Source organism: Neofelis nebulosa, chromosome 5 (assembly GCF_028018385.1).
Source record: "Neofelis nebulosa isolate mNeoNeb1 chromosome 5, mNeoNeb1.pri, whole genome shotgun sequence".
NCBI classification, from domain to species: Eukaryota; Metazoa; Chordata; class Mammalia; order Carnivora; family Felidae; genus Neofelis; species Neofelis nebulosa.
Window position 1 is genome coordinate 91,167,055 of NC_080786.1, and position 22,633 is coordinate 91,189,687.

At 40.3% G+C, this 22,633-nt stretch overlaps 1 protein-coding gene across 4 annotated transcripts in view; it reads right to left on the minus strand.

The window, feature by feature from the left end:
* Positions 1-1,186: 1,186 nt before the first annotated feature.
* Positions 1,187-22,633, minus strand: part of PARP14 (poly(ADP-ribose) polymerase family member 14) — a 44,500-nt gene continuing 23,053 nt past the window's right edge. For 2 of the 4 annotated variants that reach the window (XM_058731180.1, XM_058731182.1), the window contains 9 exons: positions 21,178-21,256; positions 18,376-18,525; positions 18,008-18,070; positions 17,071-17,238; positions 13,416-13,622; positions 10,123-10,722; positions 8,495-8,628; positions 4,442-4,616; positions 1,187-3,858 (listed from right to left, as the gene is read on the minus strand). In XM_058731180.1, coding sequence (XP_058587163.1) covers positions 3,569-3,858; positions 4,442-4,616; positions 8,495-8,628; positions 10,123-10,722; positions 13,416-13,622; positions 17,071-17,238; positions 18,008-18,070; positions 18,376-18,525; positions 21,178-21,256 — 1,866 coding nt within the window. In that variant the 3' untranslated portion in view covers positions 1,187-3,568. Of the gene's footprint in view, positions 3,859-4,441; positions 4,617-8,494; positions 8,629-10,122; positions 10,723-13,415; positions 13,623-17,070; positions 17,239-18,007; positions 18,071-18,375; positions 18,526-21,177; positions 21,257-22,633 lie in introns of those variants that run through there. The other 2 variants (XM_058731181.1, XM_058731183.1) reach the window with 2 other exon arrangements.

Here is a 22,633-nt window from a genome sequence, read left to right on the forward strand (position 1 = left end):
ATGTAGGTTGGGGTCAGAGAAATTTGAAATATATTCTGAGATAAAACATTTAATTCAGTTAGAGGTAACAGTCTTTGACACGCTGAGACCTGGGAAGAGAGTTAAGACATTGGTATGAATGGATTTCTAAGTGTAAGTGGGTGATGGGAGATATTTCCTGATTTTATCGAGATGGAGATCCTGGCTATGTGTGGAGTATGGTAGTGAGGAAAGACAGTAAAAGGGGGAGGCCATCAGCCACCAAAAGGAGCTGGATCGCATTTCATCCTGCATTTCTCAGATAAGCATGCCTGAGTGAGTGAAATTATTAGATAAATGCATTGACCCTGCAGAGGCCAGAGGCGTCAAAGAATACAGGCTTATTCTCCCCTGTTTTCAGGACCGGGCCACATCTGGGTAGGGCAGTGGGTTCCAGCTCTGCTCACAATGAGAATGGAAGAACTCCAAACAAAATTTTTAGTAAGAATACAGACTCAGCATCACACCCAAAGTACCCAGGCATTAGCAGGGCGAACCTGTCCAGTTGGCACAGTGACTAGAGCCCATGAGCTTTTAGAGTTCCCCAAAATGCTTTAGATTCTTTTGAAATTAAAAAAACAAACAAAAAACATGTAATTCAGCTTCAATTGCATTCACAGTTATATCATTTCAGTTGCAAAGTGTAATTGTTAATACTTTTTACTTTTTATGGAGTAAGGGGCCCATGAAGGCAAAAGTCCCTGGAGTCATGAAAGTCCTACATGGCTCTGAGTATCAGGATATCAGAATCTTGCTGATATCAGAGATGCTTGCTGAAAATGCATATTTCTAGGCACCGCTCTAGAGCTACAGAACCTGACTCCTTTGGGATGGGCCAGAACTTGCTAGCTCAGCAAACACCTCAGGTGATTCAAATACCAAAAATATTTAAGAATCTCTGGCCCTAGGGGAAACCCCCAAGACCTCTCACAGTCTCAAAGTGGGCTTGGTTTAGCAGGGACTTCTTATTGGGGTCAATTTGCCCTTCAGATTTACTGAACTAATCCTGTACTGTGCCCTTACTGTAATTTTCAGCTGAATATTATTAACACTCTGAGGACCCCTTGATGCTCTCGTGTTTAGTTGTAGTCTTGTATCAACAGTGGCCTGTGTTTATCATCAAGCTCTCCTGTATCTGCCCTTAAGGATAAAGAGGTTTACCACCAAATGTATTTTCCAAATATTTTATTCAAAAAGGAGGTAAATGACATACATTTGTTTAGATTGAGGATAACTATGACATTTACTGACTGGATCATTACACTTTGGTGCAATACACCCTGATACTCAGGTTTGCCCTGAGTTAACCAAACCAGTGGAAAACAAGAGCAAATCAGAGAGCAGGTCTCTCCTTTTTATTTCTTACATTCATTGTCAAGCCTGCGTTCAGACACCAGTGGCTGTGAAGCCAATCCTAAACAATAAGGAGTCTTTGCCAAACCACTTAAAAAACAAATAGCAACAGCAAGAAAAATTTCAAGATGTCCATTAATGAAGCAGTACCTGTGGCCCCCTCAGCCTCCCAAACTTGGAGTGAGGTAGTTCGCAGCAGCCAAGGAAGAGTGCCTTTAGCCTCCTAGCGACACCCCCTGGCATCAGTCTAGTCTCTTGGCCTACAGAGTTTCAAAGGAAGAGACTATAGTGGAAATCAAAGGCAGAAGGAAAAAGCCAAGGAAATATGAGGGTCATTCATAGATAACCTGAGCTGTTTCTGAAATGGTAACATTAATCAGAGACCATATTCTGTAATGGGAAGAGCAAAGGGCTTGATGACACAAGGACCAAGATTGTGTTTCTGTCTCTGAGGACTACTACCTAGGTGACCTCAGGCAAGGAAGCTTCTTCACTCTGAGCATGTTTCCTCAACTTCAAAATGTGGATATGGGAGCTCCTGGGTGGCTCAGTCCATTAAGCATCCAGCTCTTGATTCTGGCTCAGGTCATGATCTCATGGTTTGTGAGGTTGAGCCCGCATGGGTCTCTGCACTGACAGCACACAGCATGCTTGTGATTCTCTATCTCCCTCCCTCTCTCTACCCACCCCTCAAAGTCACACTCTGTCTCTAAAAATAAATAAAAATAAACATTAAAAAAATAATAAAATGGGGATATATTCTTACCTCATAGAATTGTTTGAAAGAATACAATAAATACTCTATGTGAAAGCACTTATTATATTACCTGGTACAATCTAGGTGCTCAATGAATAGTGTCTGAATCTAAAATTTACCTGGGGGGGGAGAAAAAAACAAAAAAACACAACACTTTACTATCTAATAGATACTGAGCTAACAAATTAGCAATATGACTGCTTGATTCCTTTGGTTTATTTATGCACAAGTCTTTAAAATCATCAAAATTGAGTGCATAAAGAAAATATGCTATTTAATAACATTAGAACACACTTAATCTTAACATAGTAGAAGGGTTTCACGCTGACAGTGTGGCAGGCTTATCTCACTGTTGTCACTGGGCAGAACTAAGACCAACAGAAGATAGATGAAGGCAGATTTGGGGTCAACATACAAATGGACCAGTCTGAGCCAGGGTTGCTGTGCTGCACAAGTGGGTGGGACACAACTCCCTTGGGCCACAAACTAGACCACAGCCCCTGAACCATGTGGGGCACATCTGCACTGTGATTCCAGAAGCCTGACTGGAGCTGTCCCACCTGTCATGGTTCTATTCCCTGTCGTACAATCTTCAATTTAAGGCAAAGTCTAGGATGTAAAAGAGATGGCTCCTACTTTGGGTTGGAGTCTGACTATGCTTTCTCTTTCTTAGTTGGTTTATAAAACGTTTCTAGAGCTTCTGTTTACATAAGGCACAAACCTCAGCCCAGGGATTAAAAAAAACAAAATGAGTTAGACACCATCCCTGTCCTCAGGGAAATCAGCAATCCTACAGTAATATTGTGCTCAGTAATATTGTGCTCCTCAAGGAATATGGCATCCCAATGTGATACCAGCTGTCTCCTTCAGCAGCAGCTGAAATTGCATGGCTGTGCCCTCTGACTTTAAGATGAACATTATTCTGAGGTGCCTGGGTGGGTCAGTTGGTTGGGCGTCCGACTTCGGCTCAGGTCATGATCTCACAGTCTATGAGTTCGAGCCCCACGCCAGACTCTGTGCTGTCAGCTCAGAGCCTGCAGCCTGCTTCAGATTCTGTGTCTTCCTCTCTCTCTGTCCCTCCCCCGCTTACACGCTGTCTCTCTCTCAGAAATAAACATTAAAAAAAAAAAATCAGATTATAAGATGAACGTTATTCTCTCCTTCCTGAAAATACAAATATGTTCTTTCCTTCTACAGATTTGATGTCCACAGTTGTGGACAAACAGTTGCAACTAAGTTATCTGATTTAAATTCTCAAATTTATTGCTCTCAAGAGAGGTACATTCCAGTTATGAAGGAGAAGCTGAAGAAAGTCTGATTTCAGTGATAAGTATCCTTTGATCTTAGAAAATGCTGTTAAGAGGGGGGAAAAAATCTGAACTTGTTTTACAACACAGTATGTATAGATGAGCAATGTCTTCTGGGAAGGATACCAAGATGTTAATATGTAAAAGTAATGAGGTACTCTGGGTAAGCCTGGTAGTCATAAAATACCACAAATAAACCCGGATTATGCACACAGTCTGTGACAGTGTCATACAGATCAGTAGGGTTGTCAGGGCTCTTTGGTGGAGGCACAATCAGTGACTGATTTCCACGTGTGTAGGTTCCAGTAAGTACTCGCACATAGTACATATGCTTTTTCCCATTTTTGTCTGGTCTGGAGTATGTATCGCTGGCAGAATAACGGGCATTGACGGCAAAATAGGTTCCCTTTCCATATGCCACAGCTGTGAAGATAAAGAAAGACATTTTTTAAAAGTTCAATTTAGTCTATAATCTGCCATATTGACCCGGTACGTCAAATAATGTTATAATAACGTTCAGTTCTTCTCTCCAAAGCCTCTTAAGAATTTTTTTCATGTGTTTTAATTTTTTTAATGTTTGTTTATTTCTGAGAGAGAGAGAAAGAGAGACAGAGACAGAGACAGAGACAGAGCACAAACTGAGGAGGGGCAGAGAGAGAGGGAGACACAGAATCTGAAGCAGGCTGCAGGCTCTGAGTTGTCAGCACAGAGCCCGACGCGGGGCTCAAACTCGTGAAATGCAAGATCATGACCAGAACTGGTCAGAAGTTGGACGCCCAACTGACTGAACCACCCAGGTGCCCCTCATGTGTTTTTAATTTTTAAAAATCACTTCTCCACCCCCGAGGGCCAGTCAGTCCTTCTGGGAGGACACATAATGACTCTTAACCCTGAAACTCTGGCTGCAGCACAGCCACCAACCCTGCAAACCACACTGTCCCTTGCCCAGGTTGGGTTCTCGCGGCTGACACCCCATTCGTAGCAGGCAGATTGCTTGCTGCCTTACCGTTTTTCCCAGCGTAACTGCGGTTAAAGCCATTTCGGTTGACATGTGGCACTGAGTCAACATCTGTCCCATGGAAGAGCTGCTTCTCATTGTTTTTATGTCCATACTTGGCATCCATGGCTTTTTTCTTTGTTTGATAGCTATTCCAAAGATCTGGATTCTGGATCCTCTCAATCTACAAATCAATAAAGAAAAATATTCTGTCGGTGCCAAGAGCCTTTGGCAAGATACAGCAAATGAAACATGACCATTATTTTTCATAAATGAAAATTAAAATAAACAACAATTTCAATGCCAGATGGCACCTTTCTGCATTCAGAAATCTTTTTAGATCCAGTGTTTCACAAAAACAGACCGTGGGAAGAATATTAATTTCATTTTTTAACATCTTTTATGTACCACATGACAGCAAACAGCGTTTAGGATCTTAAGTCCTCGTTGTGTGAAGTTGGCTGACCAAGCCTCCCCAACTCCTGCTTTTCACCTCCAGTTCAAGGGCAGTTCAGTTTCTGTCTATGTCACTTTGTCACTTTGTCACTTTGCCTCTCTCCTCCTCAGTCCTTTTGGGACACTGGTTCACCTGGTTAGCCATGTTCTAATTGTGGGAGAAGTGCTAGAGGGTCTGGTCCAGAAGGAAATTAATTAATGAAAATCAATCTCTGGTCCAGTTGGAAGAGTGGGGCATAAATCCTGGTGGGATAGGATCTGCTTGCAGACCACAGTTATGCTTTGACCATCCATCCTCTTTGGGAGGTGGCCTCCAGGGTTGTGGGGGAAATTCCTTGAGTCCTGGCTTGCAGGACCCAGGAGGAATCAGACAAATCTAGAATCTGTAAGCAAACTTGCTTGGGTTCTTAAAAAAAAAAAAAAAAAGGAAGGAAGGAAGGAAGAAAGAAAGAAAGAAAAGAGAAGAAAAGAAAGGAAAGGAAAGGAAAAGAAAAGAAGAAAGAAAGAAAAAAGAAAATCTAGGCAAGACAGAGCCAGAATGTGGGGCATTCTATAATACAACTGGCTTAAACTCTTTAAAAAATTCAGCATCATGAAAAATGATTTTTTAAAATGCAAGAGTATATTCTAGATCAGAAGAGACAAAGGAGACAAAATGACCTAATGCAGTGTGTGAACACATATTTGGAGAGGGGGGAGTAATAAGAAAGCAATTGGGGAAATTTGGATATGGACTCTATTAGATATTACTGTATTACTGTTAATTTTCTTATATGGGATAACACTGTTATTTAGGAGACGGTCTTTATTCATATGAAATATGTGCTAAAATATTTATGAGTGTCATGAAGTCTGCAACTTACTGTCAAATGCTTCAGCAAAACCTGAGAGAGTAAGAGAGAAAAAGCAAATGTGGCAAAATTACTGAATCTATGTGTAAGTTTATGGATGTTAAAAGTCTTAGTCCCAGGTCCTAATAGTCATGGAGGATGACAGCCACCTATTTTTCCTGTTAGTGCTTTCATACTGTCAGGGATTTCCAAAGAGGTGTCTTAAGTATTACCTAGCTCTACTTTTATCTGTTTCACACACTGGACTTTCACATAAGATTTTATTTTTAAAAAGTGTCTACAAAAAAATAGTAAAATCATTTCTCTGGCCGTCCACTAACACATGGCAAACCTCCAGAGCCCACTGTAGACATGGCTGGTCCACCGGACAGTCCTGCTCAATCTGGACTTGGCATCTCCTCAAAATGTGCCAGTCAGCCACTACCAGATGACTGTACTTGATATTTGAGATGAAACATATTTGTTATTGCAGAACCAGACCATCAAAGTGCCGCACACCTGAATCACACTGTCTTGGTACCTCAGAATTGTTTTTGCTCAAATGGTTTACGTTGAGGATTAAAAAATGGAAGCTGTGGGGGCGCCTGGGTGGCGCAGTCGGTTAAGCGTCCGACTTCAGCCAGGTCACGATCTCGCGGTCCGTGAGTTCGAGCCCCGCGTCAGGCTCTGGGCTGACAGCTCAGAGCCTGGAGCCTGTTTCAGATTCTGTGTCTCCCTCTCTCTCTGCCCCTCCCCCGTTCATGCTCTGTCTCTCTCTCTGTCCCAAAAATAAAATAAAAAAACATTAAAAAATGGAAGCTGTGGTACAAAGTTTGATATTGAATTTATTGTGAGGATGATTTTGAAAATATTCTCCAGGACTTGATTCACAGGATAAATCTCTCGTAGCCAGTCTCAGTACTGTGAAAAGCTGTGAGTCTCCTGATTACATGATTTTCTTTCTGATTTATGAAAATTATGAATCTCAAGAATGCGTGTTTACTTCTTTGCCTTGTCTACCAGGAAGCTCAAGGAAACAAATCTGTGGTCCTTCTAATAACTACCTAGGAACTCCTGTTATATATTTTTGTAAATGATAATACCTCTGTATTATCTTATTTTTTCTACCCTCCTTTTCTTTTTTGTCCATTTTTATTTTATCTGAAGATATGATATATATCCTTGTTAAGACGCTTCAAATTGTTTTGAATTATTATGTGCTTAACTACATAAATAAACAGAGTGGTGGCAGAAATAGAAAATTTGGTAAGAAAGAAAATGCAGGCCTTATTGGCAGACTTGTTTTGATGGATGAAGGGAAGGTACCCAAAGGTCTCTAACTTTACTCAGAAAGTGGTGGAACCAAGGACAGAAGTGGGGAAGGAAAGGGAAACAGTGAGATGAGTTAGATTTAGGGAAACTGATTTAGCAGACAGATATTAAAGCAGAGATATTTTTAGGCCATTGAGTATATGTTGTAGGGGTGCCTGGGTGGCTCAGTCAGTTAAGCATCTGACTTTGGCTCAGGCCATGATCTTGCCATTCCGAGTTTGAGCTCCACGTCCGGCTCTGTACTGACAGCTGAAAGCCTGGAGCCTGTTTCAGATTCTGTGTCTCCTTCTCTCTCTGCCCTTGCCCTGCTCATGCTCTGTCTCTGTCTCTCTCAAAAATAAATAAACATTAAAAAAAATAATAAAAAATAAAAATACATGTTGTAGAGTATGATCAAAGATCCAGGTTGGTGATGTTGATTTGGGAGCTGTCAACATTGAAATAGCAGCTGAAGCCAAGAAGGGTAAAAACATTTCTTGATGAAGTACAGAGACAGAAGAGCAAACTATAAATCCTATGGGCAAAGCTAGGATTAGCAGTTTGGAGAAGAAATAAATAACAGGGATAACGAAAGGAAAACTAGTTAAAGAAGAAAGCATTAATATAATATTGCCATAGAGGTCAAATGGGAACATAATTTCAAAGAGCAACACTGAAGCTTAAAAGTGGAAGATGCCAAAATGAGGGAGACGAACAAGGAAAGGGCCATTGGAATTAATCACAGAAGCGAGTGCTGCTGATCTGTGAATGGTGGAGCAGAAGCACAGAATCCTGATCTGAGGGCCTCTGTGTGTCTTTGTGGTGTTTTCTAGTTATCGAATCCAACCCTGCAGCTCTATCTTTGAATTTTTACTAGCTTGCTTCACAGATTCTTGTGAATTCGTTTCTGCTGGGATATCAGGGTGGGTGGGGGAATGTTGCTGTGGGTCCGTTTTCATTTTCTTGGGCTAGCTTTTGGAACTTTTTCTTTTTCTTGAAGCTGCTGCCCTTGCTGTCAGCAGCCTCTTCAGGTCCGCTGCTGAGTGGCTCCTCCTTTGGAGGAAGAGAGTTTCCTCTTTTTGGGGGGATGTTCCTGTTTTCTTCCTCTACAGGGTCACTAACTGGTTCCTCTTTGGGAAAAGACTTCTTCCTTTGGGAAGGCTTCTACTGTTAGCTGTCTCTTCAAGATCACTACTAACCAGCTCCTCACTGAGTCAACACGTGTTTTTAGTATTCTAACATCATATCGCAATCTAATATTATATAGTAATAACTGACACGATCTCAATCTTAATGTCTCTGTAATTATAGTGATGGGAGTAGAATCTACAATCAAAAATCGGATTGCCATAATCTAATTCTAGGAAAACAATGTGGTTGCAAATGTATTTGTAGATTTATCCAGGACCATGATGCCACTCATCTCCACCATTCTTAAGAAACTCCATGTCAGCAGAAGGCTTACCTTCTCTATGTAGAAGTGCGAGCAGGTCTGATTAAACTTGCTTGCCACCGTGTCATATTCTGCATGACCAGGCTGTAGCTCAACCACACAGACATCCTGCTGTTTCATATCACTCCAGTGCTCAGGGATCCCAACTGCAAAGAGGACATTTGAGGACTCCCACACACCTGGGAAGTCCCATCCACACGCTCCTGGTATGCTCTGAAGAACTGAGTATCATCTGTGTTCTTACTTTATTATCTCCTAACTCAACATGTTCAAGAAGTTCTTATCTTTCTCAGAGAATGTCTCTCAAAGCATGGCCCACAGACAACCTACATCAGAACCAATCTTAATGCTTGTTAAGAGAAAACCCCACAGGGGCACCTGCATGGCTCCATCTTAGGTTAAGCGTCTGACTTGGCTCAGGTCATGATCTCGTGGGTGTGGGTTCGAGCCCCACATCAGGCTCAGAGCCTGGAGCCTTCTTCAGGTTCTGTGTCTCCTTCTCTCTCTGCCCTCCCCTGCTCATACACTCTCTCTCTGTCTCTCTCTCTGTCTCTCTCTCAAAAATGAATAGATGTTAAAAAGAAAAAAAGAAAAAACCCACAGATCTACTGAATCAAACTCTCTGAGGGGTGGAACCCATGTACCTGCATCTTAACAAGTTTTGATCATGCTCAGATTTAAGAAGTGCTGGTGTGGTGTAACTCAAGCTGCATATTCTGTTCAGTCTCTAATCTGTCATCATTTAATAATTTAACAATAAATTATTTCCCTACAATGGTCTTGTTAGAAAAGCATGGAATTTTGCCGGAACGCCTCACTACCACAAGGCCCTCCACATCTATTCATTATTTTTCTCCACATCCTTAAGAGCTGGGTGGCTGGCAGGTTTTGCTGTCTTCTCTTCTGCTAAACAGAATATCATACTTGATTTGTCATTCCCCTAGGGTGGCTCAGAGTCTGAGGAATTCATTCACACGGATCTCATGAGAGATAAAGATAATGTACCAGAAGCCAATTTACTAGTTTTCAGTGCAGGACCTGTGTGGTTCAAAGGCAGGAATGTCTATCTACACAACACAAACAGTCCCTTCTCGGGGAGTAGATCCAGTCAGAGAATTCCAAGGCTGCCTCCTGATGCATGCATTGAGGAAGACTTGTGTTCAGGGCAGGAGAGGAAGTGAATTCTGGGAGAAGATCCTACAAGCTCCCAGTGCTCTCCAGGTTATCAGTCACAGAGAGAGTGCCCACTCTGACCAGGCTGTCTTCTCCTTTTGTTCTAGAAAACCTTGAGCCACTTTTCTTTAAAGCCCACGGCTTTCCCTCTTCTGACTGAAGGAGCCATTATCTCTGCAGCAGAACTGGCTCTGGAAAGCTGATAAACTGTAGAGATGGGAACAACTGCAAGGCTTGGGTACTGTCACCATTAACATGGTCAGCCTCAGACTGTTGAGTGCACCCATGCTACGTTTCCCCAGCCATAATGTAAGCGCATTAAGCTCAGACACCAAGTTTTCTATTTTATCCCATAAGAGTTGCCTGAATTTGATCTGCTTGAGTACAATTTCGATGTATGTACCAAATAGTGTTAAGCCCGAAGTAGGGGTAAAATAATGGATCACAAGCACACAGGTTTGACTCACCTTCAGATTTCATGAGGCGCCGAACAGGTAAACTGCGTCCTCCTGCATCTATAGCACTGTACTTGCACAGGTCCACGGTGTAGGTCTGGTGATTAACTTTGACAACAGCTATCCTTTTTTTTGCCTTCCTTGCATTCTCCAATTGCAGATTGATTATTTTCTTAAAACTATGAAAAGTGTCTTTGTCATAATATTGCCATTCTACAAATTCACTAATAAAATCTGCCTGGGATTTCTGTTCTTTGGCCAATCTAATTCTCTTGATCATTTCCTCAATTGCATTTCTAGCCTCTGTCAAATCTTTGCCAATCCCAAAAACTTCAATCAGAGGTCTTTTACTGTCCAAGCAAATGGCAATATTTAAGTTCTCCTGCAGCTCATTCAATTTCTGATATTCTTTTTCATTAAAATCTTTGATACACTCATCTTCATTGGTGTAAGGACACAGTTCCTTTGTAATCAGATCCTGTATCCAGGTGAGAGCGTTTTCCACACATTTTACATTTTCACCACACACCTGAAAACTTGCTGATTCTGTTTTCTTTTTCAAAACCAAAGGATTCTGCTTTTGGGGAGATTGACTCGAGGATCCCATAAATGCTAAAAAAAGAAAAAGAAAAAGAAAAAAAGAAAAGCAAAGAAAGGAAGATTAGCTATTTCTTTCTCTCTCTCTTTTTAGTTACTGTGCTGTACACTAATCTCCAGGACTTATTTATCTTATAACTGGAAGTTTGTACCTTTTGTCCCTCTTCACCCATTTCATCCCTCCTCACCTCCCAATCCCACCCCCTGCTGCCTCTGGCAACCACCAATCTCTTCTCTGTATCTAACAGTTTGTTTGTATTTTAATATTCCACATATTAAGTGAGATCATCTTATTTCATTTAGCATAATGCCCTCAAGGTCCATCCATGTTGTCACAAATGGCTGGATTTCCTCCTTTTTTATGGCTGAATAATATTCCATTGTCATATATATGTATATGTGTATATATATATGTATATATATATATGTATATGTGTATATATATATGTATATATATATGTATATGTATATGTATATATATATCACATTATCTTTATCCATTCATTTGTTGGTGGACACTTAGGTTTTTCCATGTCTTGGTTTTGTAAATACTACTGCAATGAATATGGGGGTACAGATAATCTTTTTAAGATAGTTTTTTTATTATTACCTTAAGATAAATACCCAGAAGTGGAATTGCTGCATCATATGGTAGTTCTATTTCTAATTTTTCGAGGAACCTCCATACTGTTTTCCACAATGGCTGGACAAGTTTGCATTCCCACCAACAGTGCATGAGGGTTTCTTTTCTCCATATCCTCCCCAACACTTGTTATTTCTTGTCTTTTTGATACTAGCCATTCTATCAGGTGAGGTGATTTCTCCTTAGGTTTTGATTTGCATTTCCCTGATGATTAGTGATGTTTATCACCTTTTTATGTGCCTGCTGGCCATCTGTATGTCTTCCTTAGAAAAGTGTCTATTCAGATCCTCTGCCCATTTTTAAATCCAATTATTTGTCTTCTCCTATTAAGTTGCACAGTTCTTTATATATTAACCCCTTTGTATATTAACCCCTATCAGATACATTATTTACAAATATTTTCTCCCATCCCATAGGTTGCCTTTTCATTTTGTTTATGGTTCCCTTTGCCATGAAAAGCTTTTCAGTTTGAGGTAGTCCCACTTGTTTATTTTCTGCTTTTGCTATTTGTGCTTTGGTGTCAAATCCAAAGAAAATCACTGCCAAGACTGATATCTAGGAGCTTACTCCCTGTTTTCTTCTAGAAGTGTTATGGTTTCAGATCTTTAATGCATCTTGAGTGGATTTTTGTGTATGGTGTAAGACAGTAATCCTGTTTCATTCTTTTGCATGGGGCTGTCCAGTTTTCCTAGCACCATTTATTTTAGCATATGTGCTGCTGAAGCAAGCACCCAAACACTATTTATTGAAGAGATATCCTTTCCCATTGGCTCCTTTGTTGTAAATTAATTGACCACACAGATGGTCCCCAACTTACAATGGTTCAACTCACTATTTGTCAACTTCATGATAGTATGCAAATCATACTCATTCAGTAGAAACTATACTTTGAACTTTGATCTTTACCTGAGCTAGTAATATGTGGTGGCATACTCTCTTGTGATGTGGGACACTGGCAGTGAGCCATAGCTTCCAGCCAGCCAGGCATTGTGAGGGTCAAAAACCACTACACTTACAACCATTCTGTACCTGTAAAGTCATTCCGTTTTCACTTCCATTATAGTATTCAATAAATTACACGAGATGTTCAACACTTTTCTATAAAATAGGCTTGTGTCAGATGAGTTTATCCAACTCTAGGCTAATGTGTTCTGAGCATGTTTAAGGTGGGATAGGCTAAACTATGATGTTCAGTTGGTTAGGTGTGTTAAATGCATTTATGATTTATGACATTGTCAATTTACAGTGGGTTTATCAGGATGTAACCCCACTGTAGGTCAAAGAAGATATGTGTATGTGTGGATTTATTTTGGGGCTCTCTAATCTGTCCCATTAATCTGTCTGTTTTTATGCCAATGCCATACTGTTTTTATTACTATAGCTTCATAACATAGTTTGAAATCAGGAAGTGTGATGCCCCCAGCTTTGTTCTCCTTTCCTTTTTTCTTTCTTTCTTTCTTTCATGTGCATGAGCGAGTGCAAGCAAGGGAGGGGCAGAGAGAGAGAGGGAGAGAGAGAATCCCAAGAAGGCTCCAAGCTGCCAGCACAGAGCCCAATGCAGGGCTTGAACCCATGAACTGTAAGATCATGACCTGAGCCAAGATCAAGAGTCAGATGCTCAACTGACTGAGCCACCCAGGCTCCTCTGTTCTCTCTCAAGATTGCTCTGGTTATTAAGGGCCTTGTGGGTCTGTACAAATTTAAGATTGTTTGTTCTATTTCTGTGAAAAATGCCTTTGGAATTTTGATAGGGATTGCATGGAACCTGTGGATTGCTTTAGGTAGTATGGACATTTTAACAATACTAATTCTTCCAACCCATAAGGATGGTATATTTTTTCCATTTTTCATTTTCAATTTCTTTCATCAATGTCTCATAGTTTTCAGAGTATAGGTCTTTCACCTTCTTGGTTAAATTTATTCCTAGGTGTTTTGTTCTTTTTGATAAAATTGTAGATGGGATTATTTTCTTAATTTCTCTTTCTGATAGTTATGTTTAAGATTAGCTATTTCTCATGTGACATCCATATTAGGAATATGCATTTCATAAAAAAGGTCAACTCACATGTTAATTTAGACGGCAGAGACTGTTGGGGAGAAGTCAGAGATGGTTCTCTTTTTTTCATGCTGGCCCAAAACACGTCCAGTAGGTGAGGCATAAAGATAACAACTTTAACTTTTTTCACAGACCAGACAAATCCTTTTTGGATAAAGTCTTCAATGGCATCAATGATGGCATCAGCAACCATACCTGGGTCTTGTTTGGCATTTCCTAGAAAAGCAAATAATAAAAACAGGAAGGGGTAAAGACCCAACTGGGGAGGCTGAGCAGTAAGTTGGGGATTCCAGTCCTCACAGAATGAATGCCCCCCCCTGCCCAACTCTTTCATCATCTCAGGCTTTTCTAGCAATGCACGGTTAAACACTTTTGAGGTCCTAGATGCAACAGGGAGCTTCTATTCCAGGATGTCAGGAAGTCACTAGCCCAACAATGAACAAAGGACCCAGAAATCTAACTTTTGGTTTCTGATGTTCATATCTACTCTGTTGAGCTGACCCTACCTCACTGTGTTCTGTGTTACAAGGATAATTAACTATTCTCAGCTCATTAGTGTCCTCAAAAGGTCCATAAAAAGCAAAATATTCTAATATATGTAGAAATATCATACTCTTTTTCTTTTTTGCTCAGAGTCACCTGACTATATGCATGTATCTTTATTCTTCCAGATGTCTTTGGGGACCTGATTTAAACTAAGCTAATTTTGTAAGATACCTGGAGCTGTAAACTATCTGTTATAATCTATAATTCTTTGCACACAAGTTATCCATGAGCCTCTAGGAAATATTTTCTAGAACACTCAGTGAGATTTTAGCTGACTTTCTAGGTTTGAGGTGCCACCTAAGCAAGTCTTTTTCTTTGTATAGCACGTTCCATATCTTGTTTTGCAAGCCTAATGCCCAGGTAAGATCATGAAAAGTCCCTTGAAAAGTCCCATGAAAAGCCATGGAAGCAGTCGCATACAAATAAATGGTAACTGGAAAATCACAATGGGGAGCAGTGTAAAAATCCCTTGACCAACCTGGTGTGGTAGACTAACAGCCCACTTGGATGTTCCCTGTTGACGGTGTCCACCTCTAATGCAGAAATGAGAGTAGACCACTCTGGCCTGGCTACATAGACACTTGTGGGAATGTAGACAAACCCTGTACAAAACTAAACAAATGGGTTTGTTCAGGTTTTTTTTTTTTATTAGATGATCAGGAAAAGAGATCAATTCTCCTTTGCAAAGCTATGGTTATCCCGTGATTTTTGGAAGATTTTAAATGGGAGTGTTCAGACACATTCATTCACTGTCAACAAATATTTACTGTGTCCCATCATGGGCTAGCTCTCAGCTAGGCACTTAGAACACAGAGGATGTGATATATGGGCATAAATAGGTATTCAACAGGTGAAGTAAGAGAAGCTGAGGGAAAGGCTATGCCTGATAGAACTGTAACAGGGGTTTGATATGCTTAGCCTGGTGTGTTCAGGGCAAAAGATCTGTTTTTGAGAAGGATAAATCTAGGGGTGGGTCTCCTCCACAGGAGCCCATATCTAGATAGGAGGCTATAATAAAAGTTTAGGCAAAATACCAGAGCTGAACAAAAAGAAGAGGCCAGAATGAAGAGTCAGGTACAGGGACTGAGAAGACAGTTGGGAAGTGAAGTCAGCAGGACCTAGTGACCAGCTGCGTTTATCTTTGACCCTGTGTTCCTTCTTTTTTGCCTCCCACCCACCAGTATGTGTGCATCATGAGTCGTGCTGTATTGCAGTAGTTTGTTTACATGTCTGTCTCTCACAGTAGGCTAGGTGCTCTTTATGGACTAGACCCTTTTCTGAGACATCTTTCTGTCTCCAGTGCCTAAACACAGTGCCTGGCACATGGCAGGCACTTGGTAAACATTTAATCAAATTAGTTAATAAGCTAATGAACATAGGAGTGATAAAGACTGTAGAGTCAAGGATTATAAGTAGAAAGTGATGCTTTTAACATGATCAGGGATACAAGAGGAAGGGCAGGTTCAGGGCAGAAGACAACAGAAGAAAGTTCATAGTCTACATTGAACTTGAGGTGCTTGCGAGTATCGCTGGACACCCACCCCTTCCCCCAGGCATGTGTCTGTAAGGAACCAGGGAGAGGGCTTCTTTTACTGCCAGAAGCTGTCTCAATCACAGTCCCAGTTCAACACATAAACACCACTAACGGTCCTTAGTGCTTTAGTCTAAGGACCAAATCAGGTGGTGATAGAGACTGGTAAAGACAACAAGCAAGGAGAATCTGCTAACCTTGATTCATTTGTGCAGACCAGCAATGCAACCAGGCCAGTGGAAGAGACAACAGGTTTTCAGTAACCCAGAAATACTCAAACATGTGTATATTTATATAAAATAAAAACTGCCTCATTTCCTTGTTTTTTCTTGGGAAGGTCTATGCCACCTTTGAATTGTCTGATTTCTTGGCCCAAATAAAGTTTATGTAGAAATGCAAGACCAGAGCTCAGAAGAAAAACCAATGGAGACAGAGACTGGTGAGTCATTAATGCGTGTTCATAAAAGATAGATACACAGATACATAGATAGAGATAGAGAGATAGAGAAACAGGCAGACAGACATGTTGGCTAATCTCCCAAGATTGGATAATACTACATGGGGAATGAAAACATAAAGGGACTATAAATTATACTTTCAGACATAGGAAAGTAATAAAATAGATGTAGCATTCCATGTGGGAACATTAAGAGGAATGGTAGAGAATTACAGAAATCAAAATAACAGAGGATTAGAAGAAGGCTCAGAAAATGACAAGGGTGGTTAAGTGTACTGAGCTAAGCTTTTGGAGGGCTTAGAATGCCGGTGGGCAACACTCAATTGCTGCACAATGGAATCACCAATCCAGGGCTCTTTGGGACCAATCAGCTACGTTCCACTTCAAGTCTGAGAATGTTTGCCTCCCGGACCAGCTCTCTTATGGAAAACTAAGCAGAAATTCCTAATCAATGCCCATGACTCAGATTCCTGGGAAAAGAGCTCAAAGAACATCACCTCACTAATGGTAAACCCAAAGCACCATCCTTATACATGAAGACCCACACAACTATTAAATAGTTTGAGGAAAACAAAAGAGGCAAGTAGGCTGAAAAGGGGAAATTTGGAGTTGAATTTATGACCCATTAGAACCAAAACCCATTAAGCTCTGGTGACGGAGAGGCTTCTGTGTGGACATGTCCTAAGGCCAACCCACGCAGCCAGCTGTCCAAGAGGTATAAGAAGAAGGCAGGAATATTCATCTGAGAGTCAGCAACTGCGAGGTGCAAGCGGATGCTCTGATGGAGCAGGGATGGAGAAGGGATGGAACAAGAGGTTAAAGACTAAATAATGTAGGGGACAGAAAAGAGAGAGACTGAGGAATCAGACGGAATGGGTGGTTTCTTTCTTTTCTCTCCCTTCCTGTCTCTTCCCTACCAATTAGAGAGAGCAAATGTCACTCTAATTAATATTCAACACTGTCTTCAGTTTTCTTGATGTTTTCCTCTTACTTAAACCACCCACAGTCTTTGCTTACTCCCTCAGGGGGCTGCGTTGGAGTGAAGACCCTTACTCAGTCTCATCATTAACTATATTAACAGCACCAGATCCAAGGAAAGGTGGACGCCTTGATAGCCAGAGGTTACAAACCTGTCCCAATGGCTGGGAGGCAAATGGACGAGTAATTCCGTTTTTCACACTCTTGCAAAACATAGGAGATTGATCTCTTGACATCGTTTCCACCAATAACGTGAACAATATTTTTGCACCTTAATAATCCACCTTCGGTAATTATATAATCACTGTTGCCCTTTTGAACTGGGAAGCATAAAACAGAGAGGTACAAAATTAGATACTGAACCTACATTTTTTGTCTCTTTTTTTCATTTCATTTTATTTTGTGTTTTTAATTTACATCCAAGTTAGTTAGCATATAGTGCAACAATGATTTCAGGACTAGATTCCTTAATCCCTTACCCATTTAGCCCATCCCCCCTCCCACAACCTCTCCAGTAACCCTCTGTTTGTTCTCCATATTTAAGAGTCTCTTATGTTTTGTCCCCCTCCCTGTTTTTATATTATTTTTGCTTCCTTTCCCTTGTGTTCATCTTTTCTATGTCTTAAAGTCCTTGTATGAGTGAAGACGTATGATATTTGTCTTTCTCTGACTGACTAATTTCGCTTAGCATAATACCCTCTGGTTCCATCCACGTAGTTGCAAATGGCAAGATTTAATATTTTTTGATTGCCAAGTAATACTCCATTGTATATATATGTACCACATCTTCTTTATTGAACCTACTCTTTGATTGTTTAGGAAGCAAAATGTTTGGTTTGGCACATAAAGCATTCTATGTGAATAAGAGACTCCTAAAATATGGTCTTTGATGAATCTTTTTTCTCTTTTTAACTGTGAGATTGCTTTTCACTTCTAATTGTCTATGCTTAGAAGTCTTTGGTCAAATGTATGATTTTAAGATTAATACGTTTTCTCCCCAATCCTAAGACTTTCCCCAGCCTCTCCAAAGCCTTCCATATTCAGCCTCCCACTTACAATTTTGAAGCAAAAAATAGTATTGTGCCTTACCTTGGCGAGAACATTCCATTTCCACATTTTGTCCAGCACATTCTAAAATTGCTTTGGACACGCCTACAGGAGAAAAAGCAAAGTTACAAACATGAATTTTAAAAAATGAAAATAATACATTTGAATCAGAATGATTGCCTCATTAACTAAAAGCTTTCCCGATCATCAAAGGAATCCTATCACCTGGTATTTCTGATAAGAAAGAAGAAAAATTTATAAACTACCAATTAGCAGAAACCGTGTCAAAATAATTTTAAAGTTATTAATTAACATTAATAAGCCAAAGTTGTAGAAGCCAGTTGGTAGCAATTGTAGCAATTGTAGAATAGTTGACTATTACCCTACTCAAAATCTGACAAGTCAAGTACCTGCTTTGAGATTAAATGTCTTTGATGTTGAGTTTACAATCATATCTGCCTCTTCTTTGGTGATATCTCCAAAGGCCACTTGGAAGATGATGGGACCAATCATCATTTCATGCATTCCTACATCTGGGCTAAACCCAGTCCCATAGAAAACTGAGAAGAAAAATGGAGTCCATCACCAAGTTGGCAACAGTAAGAACAACTTAGATCACACACTCCTCACACGTGCTCCTCTCATACTTCTTCCCCCTCTCTGTGACTTCCAGCCCTTAACCAGCCCTGACTCTAAGCCCCAGTGATGGTCCATTTCTGAAAAAGGATTATAACATACAATACATATTGGGGCGCCTGAGTGGTTCAGTCAGTTAAGCATCTGGCTCTTGATTTTGGCTCAGGTCATGATCTCATGGTTGGTGAGTTCAAGGCCCGCATCGCACTCTGCTCTGTGCACAGCCTGCTTGGGATTCTCTCTCTCTCCCTCACTCTCTGCCCCTCTTCTGCTCACACTGTCTCTGTCTCTATCAAAACAAAGAAATAAACTTTAAATATATATATGTATAATAAATATATAAAATATATATTTATATATAAATAGATATAAATAATATCTATTATATAAATATAATAGAACATAATACGTATCAAACATGACTTCTGCTGCTGGCCAGGGTGAAGTCAGGCCCCCTAGCATCTATTTCACTCATGATTTACAATTGAAAATGCAGGATAAATACAAAAAAGCCACTAACTGAGAACTGAAAAGTAAACAGCAGGCAGACTGGGGGAGGAAGTCAGTACTTGAAGAAGCCACCTGGAAGGGGAGGGGGAGTTTCTCATTTTATTTTCTTTTGAAATATTTCCTCTTTTCTCTCCCAGCACTGGCCCAAGGGGGCCCAGTTGCAGAACTACGCTATAAGAATTCCTGTCTTTGTGGCCAGAGGATTAGGAGAAAGGGTCCCTATGAGCTAAAGAGTATGAGAAGTAATCATCATGGTTGTCCATAATTTTTCTTTTTTAATTCAGGCCCTGACTCAAGGTGGGCCCAGTCACAGAACTCCACAGTGGTACCACAGGGAGCATTCTGTATTTCTGTCCAGAAGAATCCAGAGAAAGGGCCCTTATGGTCTGAAAAGTGTGTATGTATGGGCAATACCTGAGGCTCGCTCTCTCTCTCTCTCTCTCTCTCTCTCCCCCCTTCTCTCTCTCCCTCTCTCTCTCTCTCCACTTTGCCTACAAGAGCAATCTTACCATGCAAAATTATGAGGCAACCCAACAGGCAGCTTACACTCCCAGAGACGCTGTCTTTCTGGCCAGAGGATCTAGAAAATGGGCTCCCTTGAGCCAGAGAGTGCAGGAGTCCCAGACACGTGAGAGCTGGAGAAGGAAGCCCCTATTTTGTGTGTGAAGTGTGATAAATCCTGAACTCACACAGAGCTGCAAGTGTGGGAGCAGACCCAAGCAGCATAACAAAGTCTTTGAGAACTAAATTAACATTGGAACTGCTACCCACACAGAAGGTGAGAAAGAACCTTAGAGTGAACTGAACGGACTGTCTGCTAGAACAAACAAAATGATCACCATTTTCCAGAGGATTTTTTTTGTTTTTGTTTTGTTTTGCTTTTTGAGAGACAGAGAGAGACAGAACATGAGCAGAGGAGGGGCAGAGAGAGAGAGAGACACGTAGAATCTGAAGCAGGCTCCAGGCTCTGAGCTGTCAGCACAGAGCCTGATGCAGGGCTTGAACCCACAAGCTGTTGAGATCATGACCTGAGCCAAAGTAGGATGCTTAACCGACTGAGCTAACCAGGTGCCCCAGAGGATTTTAACAGGACCCAAGTTTCACAGCATAACACTTAAAATGCCCAGTCTATAATCCAAAATTGTTTGTCATCCAAAGAACCAAGCAAATGTGATGAGTTCTCAAGGATAAAGACAATCAATTTCAGATGCTAATCTCAAGATGATCCAGATGTTGGAATTATCAGACCAAGACTTTAAAGCATCTGCTATAACTATGCTCCCTGAGGTCAAAGTAAACATAGTTGAATTCATGGAAATGATTTGGCATGAATGGAAAAAATAGGGGCCCTGCAGAGAAATATAAACTATTTTTAAAAAGAACCAAATGGACATTTTAGAGCTTAAAAATACAGTATCTGAAGTAAAAAAATTCACTGGATGGCTAGTGGACAGAGCAAAGAGTCCATGAACTTGGAAGTGGATCAAAAGAAATTATCCAATGTGAAGAACAGAGAGAGAAAAGAGATTTTAAAAAAAGAAAAAAAAGAGATCCTGGGGCCCTGTGGAATGCTATCAAAACACTTCACATTCTTGTTATCGGGGCACTGGAGAGAGATCAGTGTGATAAAATAATTGAAGAAGAGACTGAAAAATTCCCAAATTTGATGGGAAACATACACATTCAGAATCAAGAAGCCTCAGCAAACTCCAAACAGGGTAAACTCGAATATAGCAACAGCAAATTTGACAGAGGAGAAGCATTTGGTTGGTACTGTCTCTTTAAATCTATCTGTTTGAGAAAACATGCCACATCATCCTTAGAAAATGGCAGCCTTATTACTACTTAAAAATCCATTGTACAGGTTATATAATTTAGCCTACCTACTCTTTCACTTTAGGTCACATAAACACAGCCAGTGTCTTACATGCTCAGGTGTATGGGATATAATTTAATATCTTCTTTATCAGTAATTGATTCTTTCATAAAAAAACATCACTACCATCTTTCACTGAATAGTTACTTAGCAACTAGAAATAATTTCTCATTTAAAAGCTTTACTGAACCTTGTTTATCTTCAGCCTTGGGAATTTTGTCACTGACGAAATTTCCATTAGTCCTTCTGGCGAATTCATCTGAAAATGCCTGGAAATACAAAGACAGTTTTGACCACTACAATCCTCAGTAGATGAATAAATTTGATTCATCAGGGCTTTTGATCTTGAATGCACACATACTCAGGAGAGAACAACTCTCAAAGTGTTATTTTCATAATAGATTTTTAAAACTATGAAGATAATACATATAACTCTGTTTCTACAAATGCATTCTAGGAAAACTATTAAATATGTGAACAAAGATATAAATTATATATAAAGCATATTCATTACATGCTATTTATAACAGAGAAAATATAAAACAGTTTACAATCCAACAGGTAAATGGTTAAATAAATTTTAGTATATCCATGTGTTGGAATATTTAGTAGCCATTTCAAATCTCATTTTCAGGGGAGTCTAGGTGGCTCAGTCGCTTAAGCGTCTGACTATTGATTTCAGCTCAGGTCATGATCTCACAGTTCAGTTCATGAGTTTGAGCCCTACATTGGGCTCTGTGCTGACAGTACAGGGCCTGCTTGGGATTCTCTTTCTCCCTCTCTCCCTCTGCCCCTCCCCTACTTGCACTCACTCACTCTCTCTCTCTCTATAATTAAAAAAAAAAAAAAAAAAAGTACACATGTATAAAAGAAGGCCAGAATGAAATTCAACTAAAAGAATGAATACATTTTGTATGGTTCAAATTTTCTACAATGAATATGTGTTGTTTTCATAATCAGTGAGAGCAGGTATCTTGCCAGTTGTTAAAAAAACCCGCAGTATTATGAGAAAGATAGTCACATGGATGGAAACACTTTATTTTTTAACTTCTTATTTGTACCAGGAGAGGAACCATTAGGGGAGTAGTCCTCTCTGGGATAAGAGGCTGGTGTATGTATTTTAGAGTTAGTGAGCCTGTGAATTCCATTTCTTTTCCTGTTAGTGACACCATCAAATCATCACTTTATTTCTCCTTTTAAACAAGCAGGAGAGATTTTTTTTTTTTTTTTGGGAAAAAAAAATGAGTAACTTTTTTGCTAAAAGACTGATACAGTAGCTGGAGGGGGCCAGGGAAGACTATAGAGCCAGGGTCTCAGGCTCATGGGCCTCTAGGGAAGCTCCATGTGTAAAGGTGAACAGCGGGTTGAAAGACTTTCTACAACCGAAGGGGGTTCTGGTATTTCTAGTCCCAACTCTCCTACTCACATGGGGATGTGCTGAGTTCATTCTAACCCCACCTTTTAGTTGTATCTCATCCTGACATTCTCCTCATGTTATTTACAAGACTACAACTGTTTTTTCTCCTATTTAGAGGACTACAACTTTTATATTATGTATTAAGATTTCCATGTTCATATGGAAGGGAATCCTATAGATTAAAAGAGGATTAAGGGATGTCAGCTCCACTGCAATATATGGGCCTTAT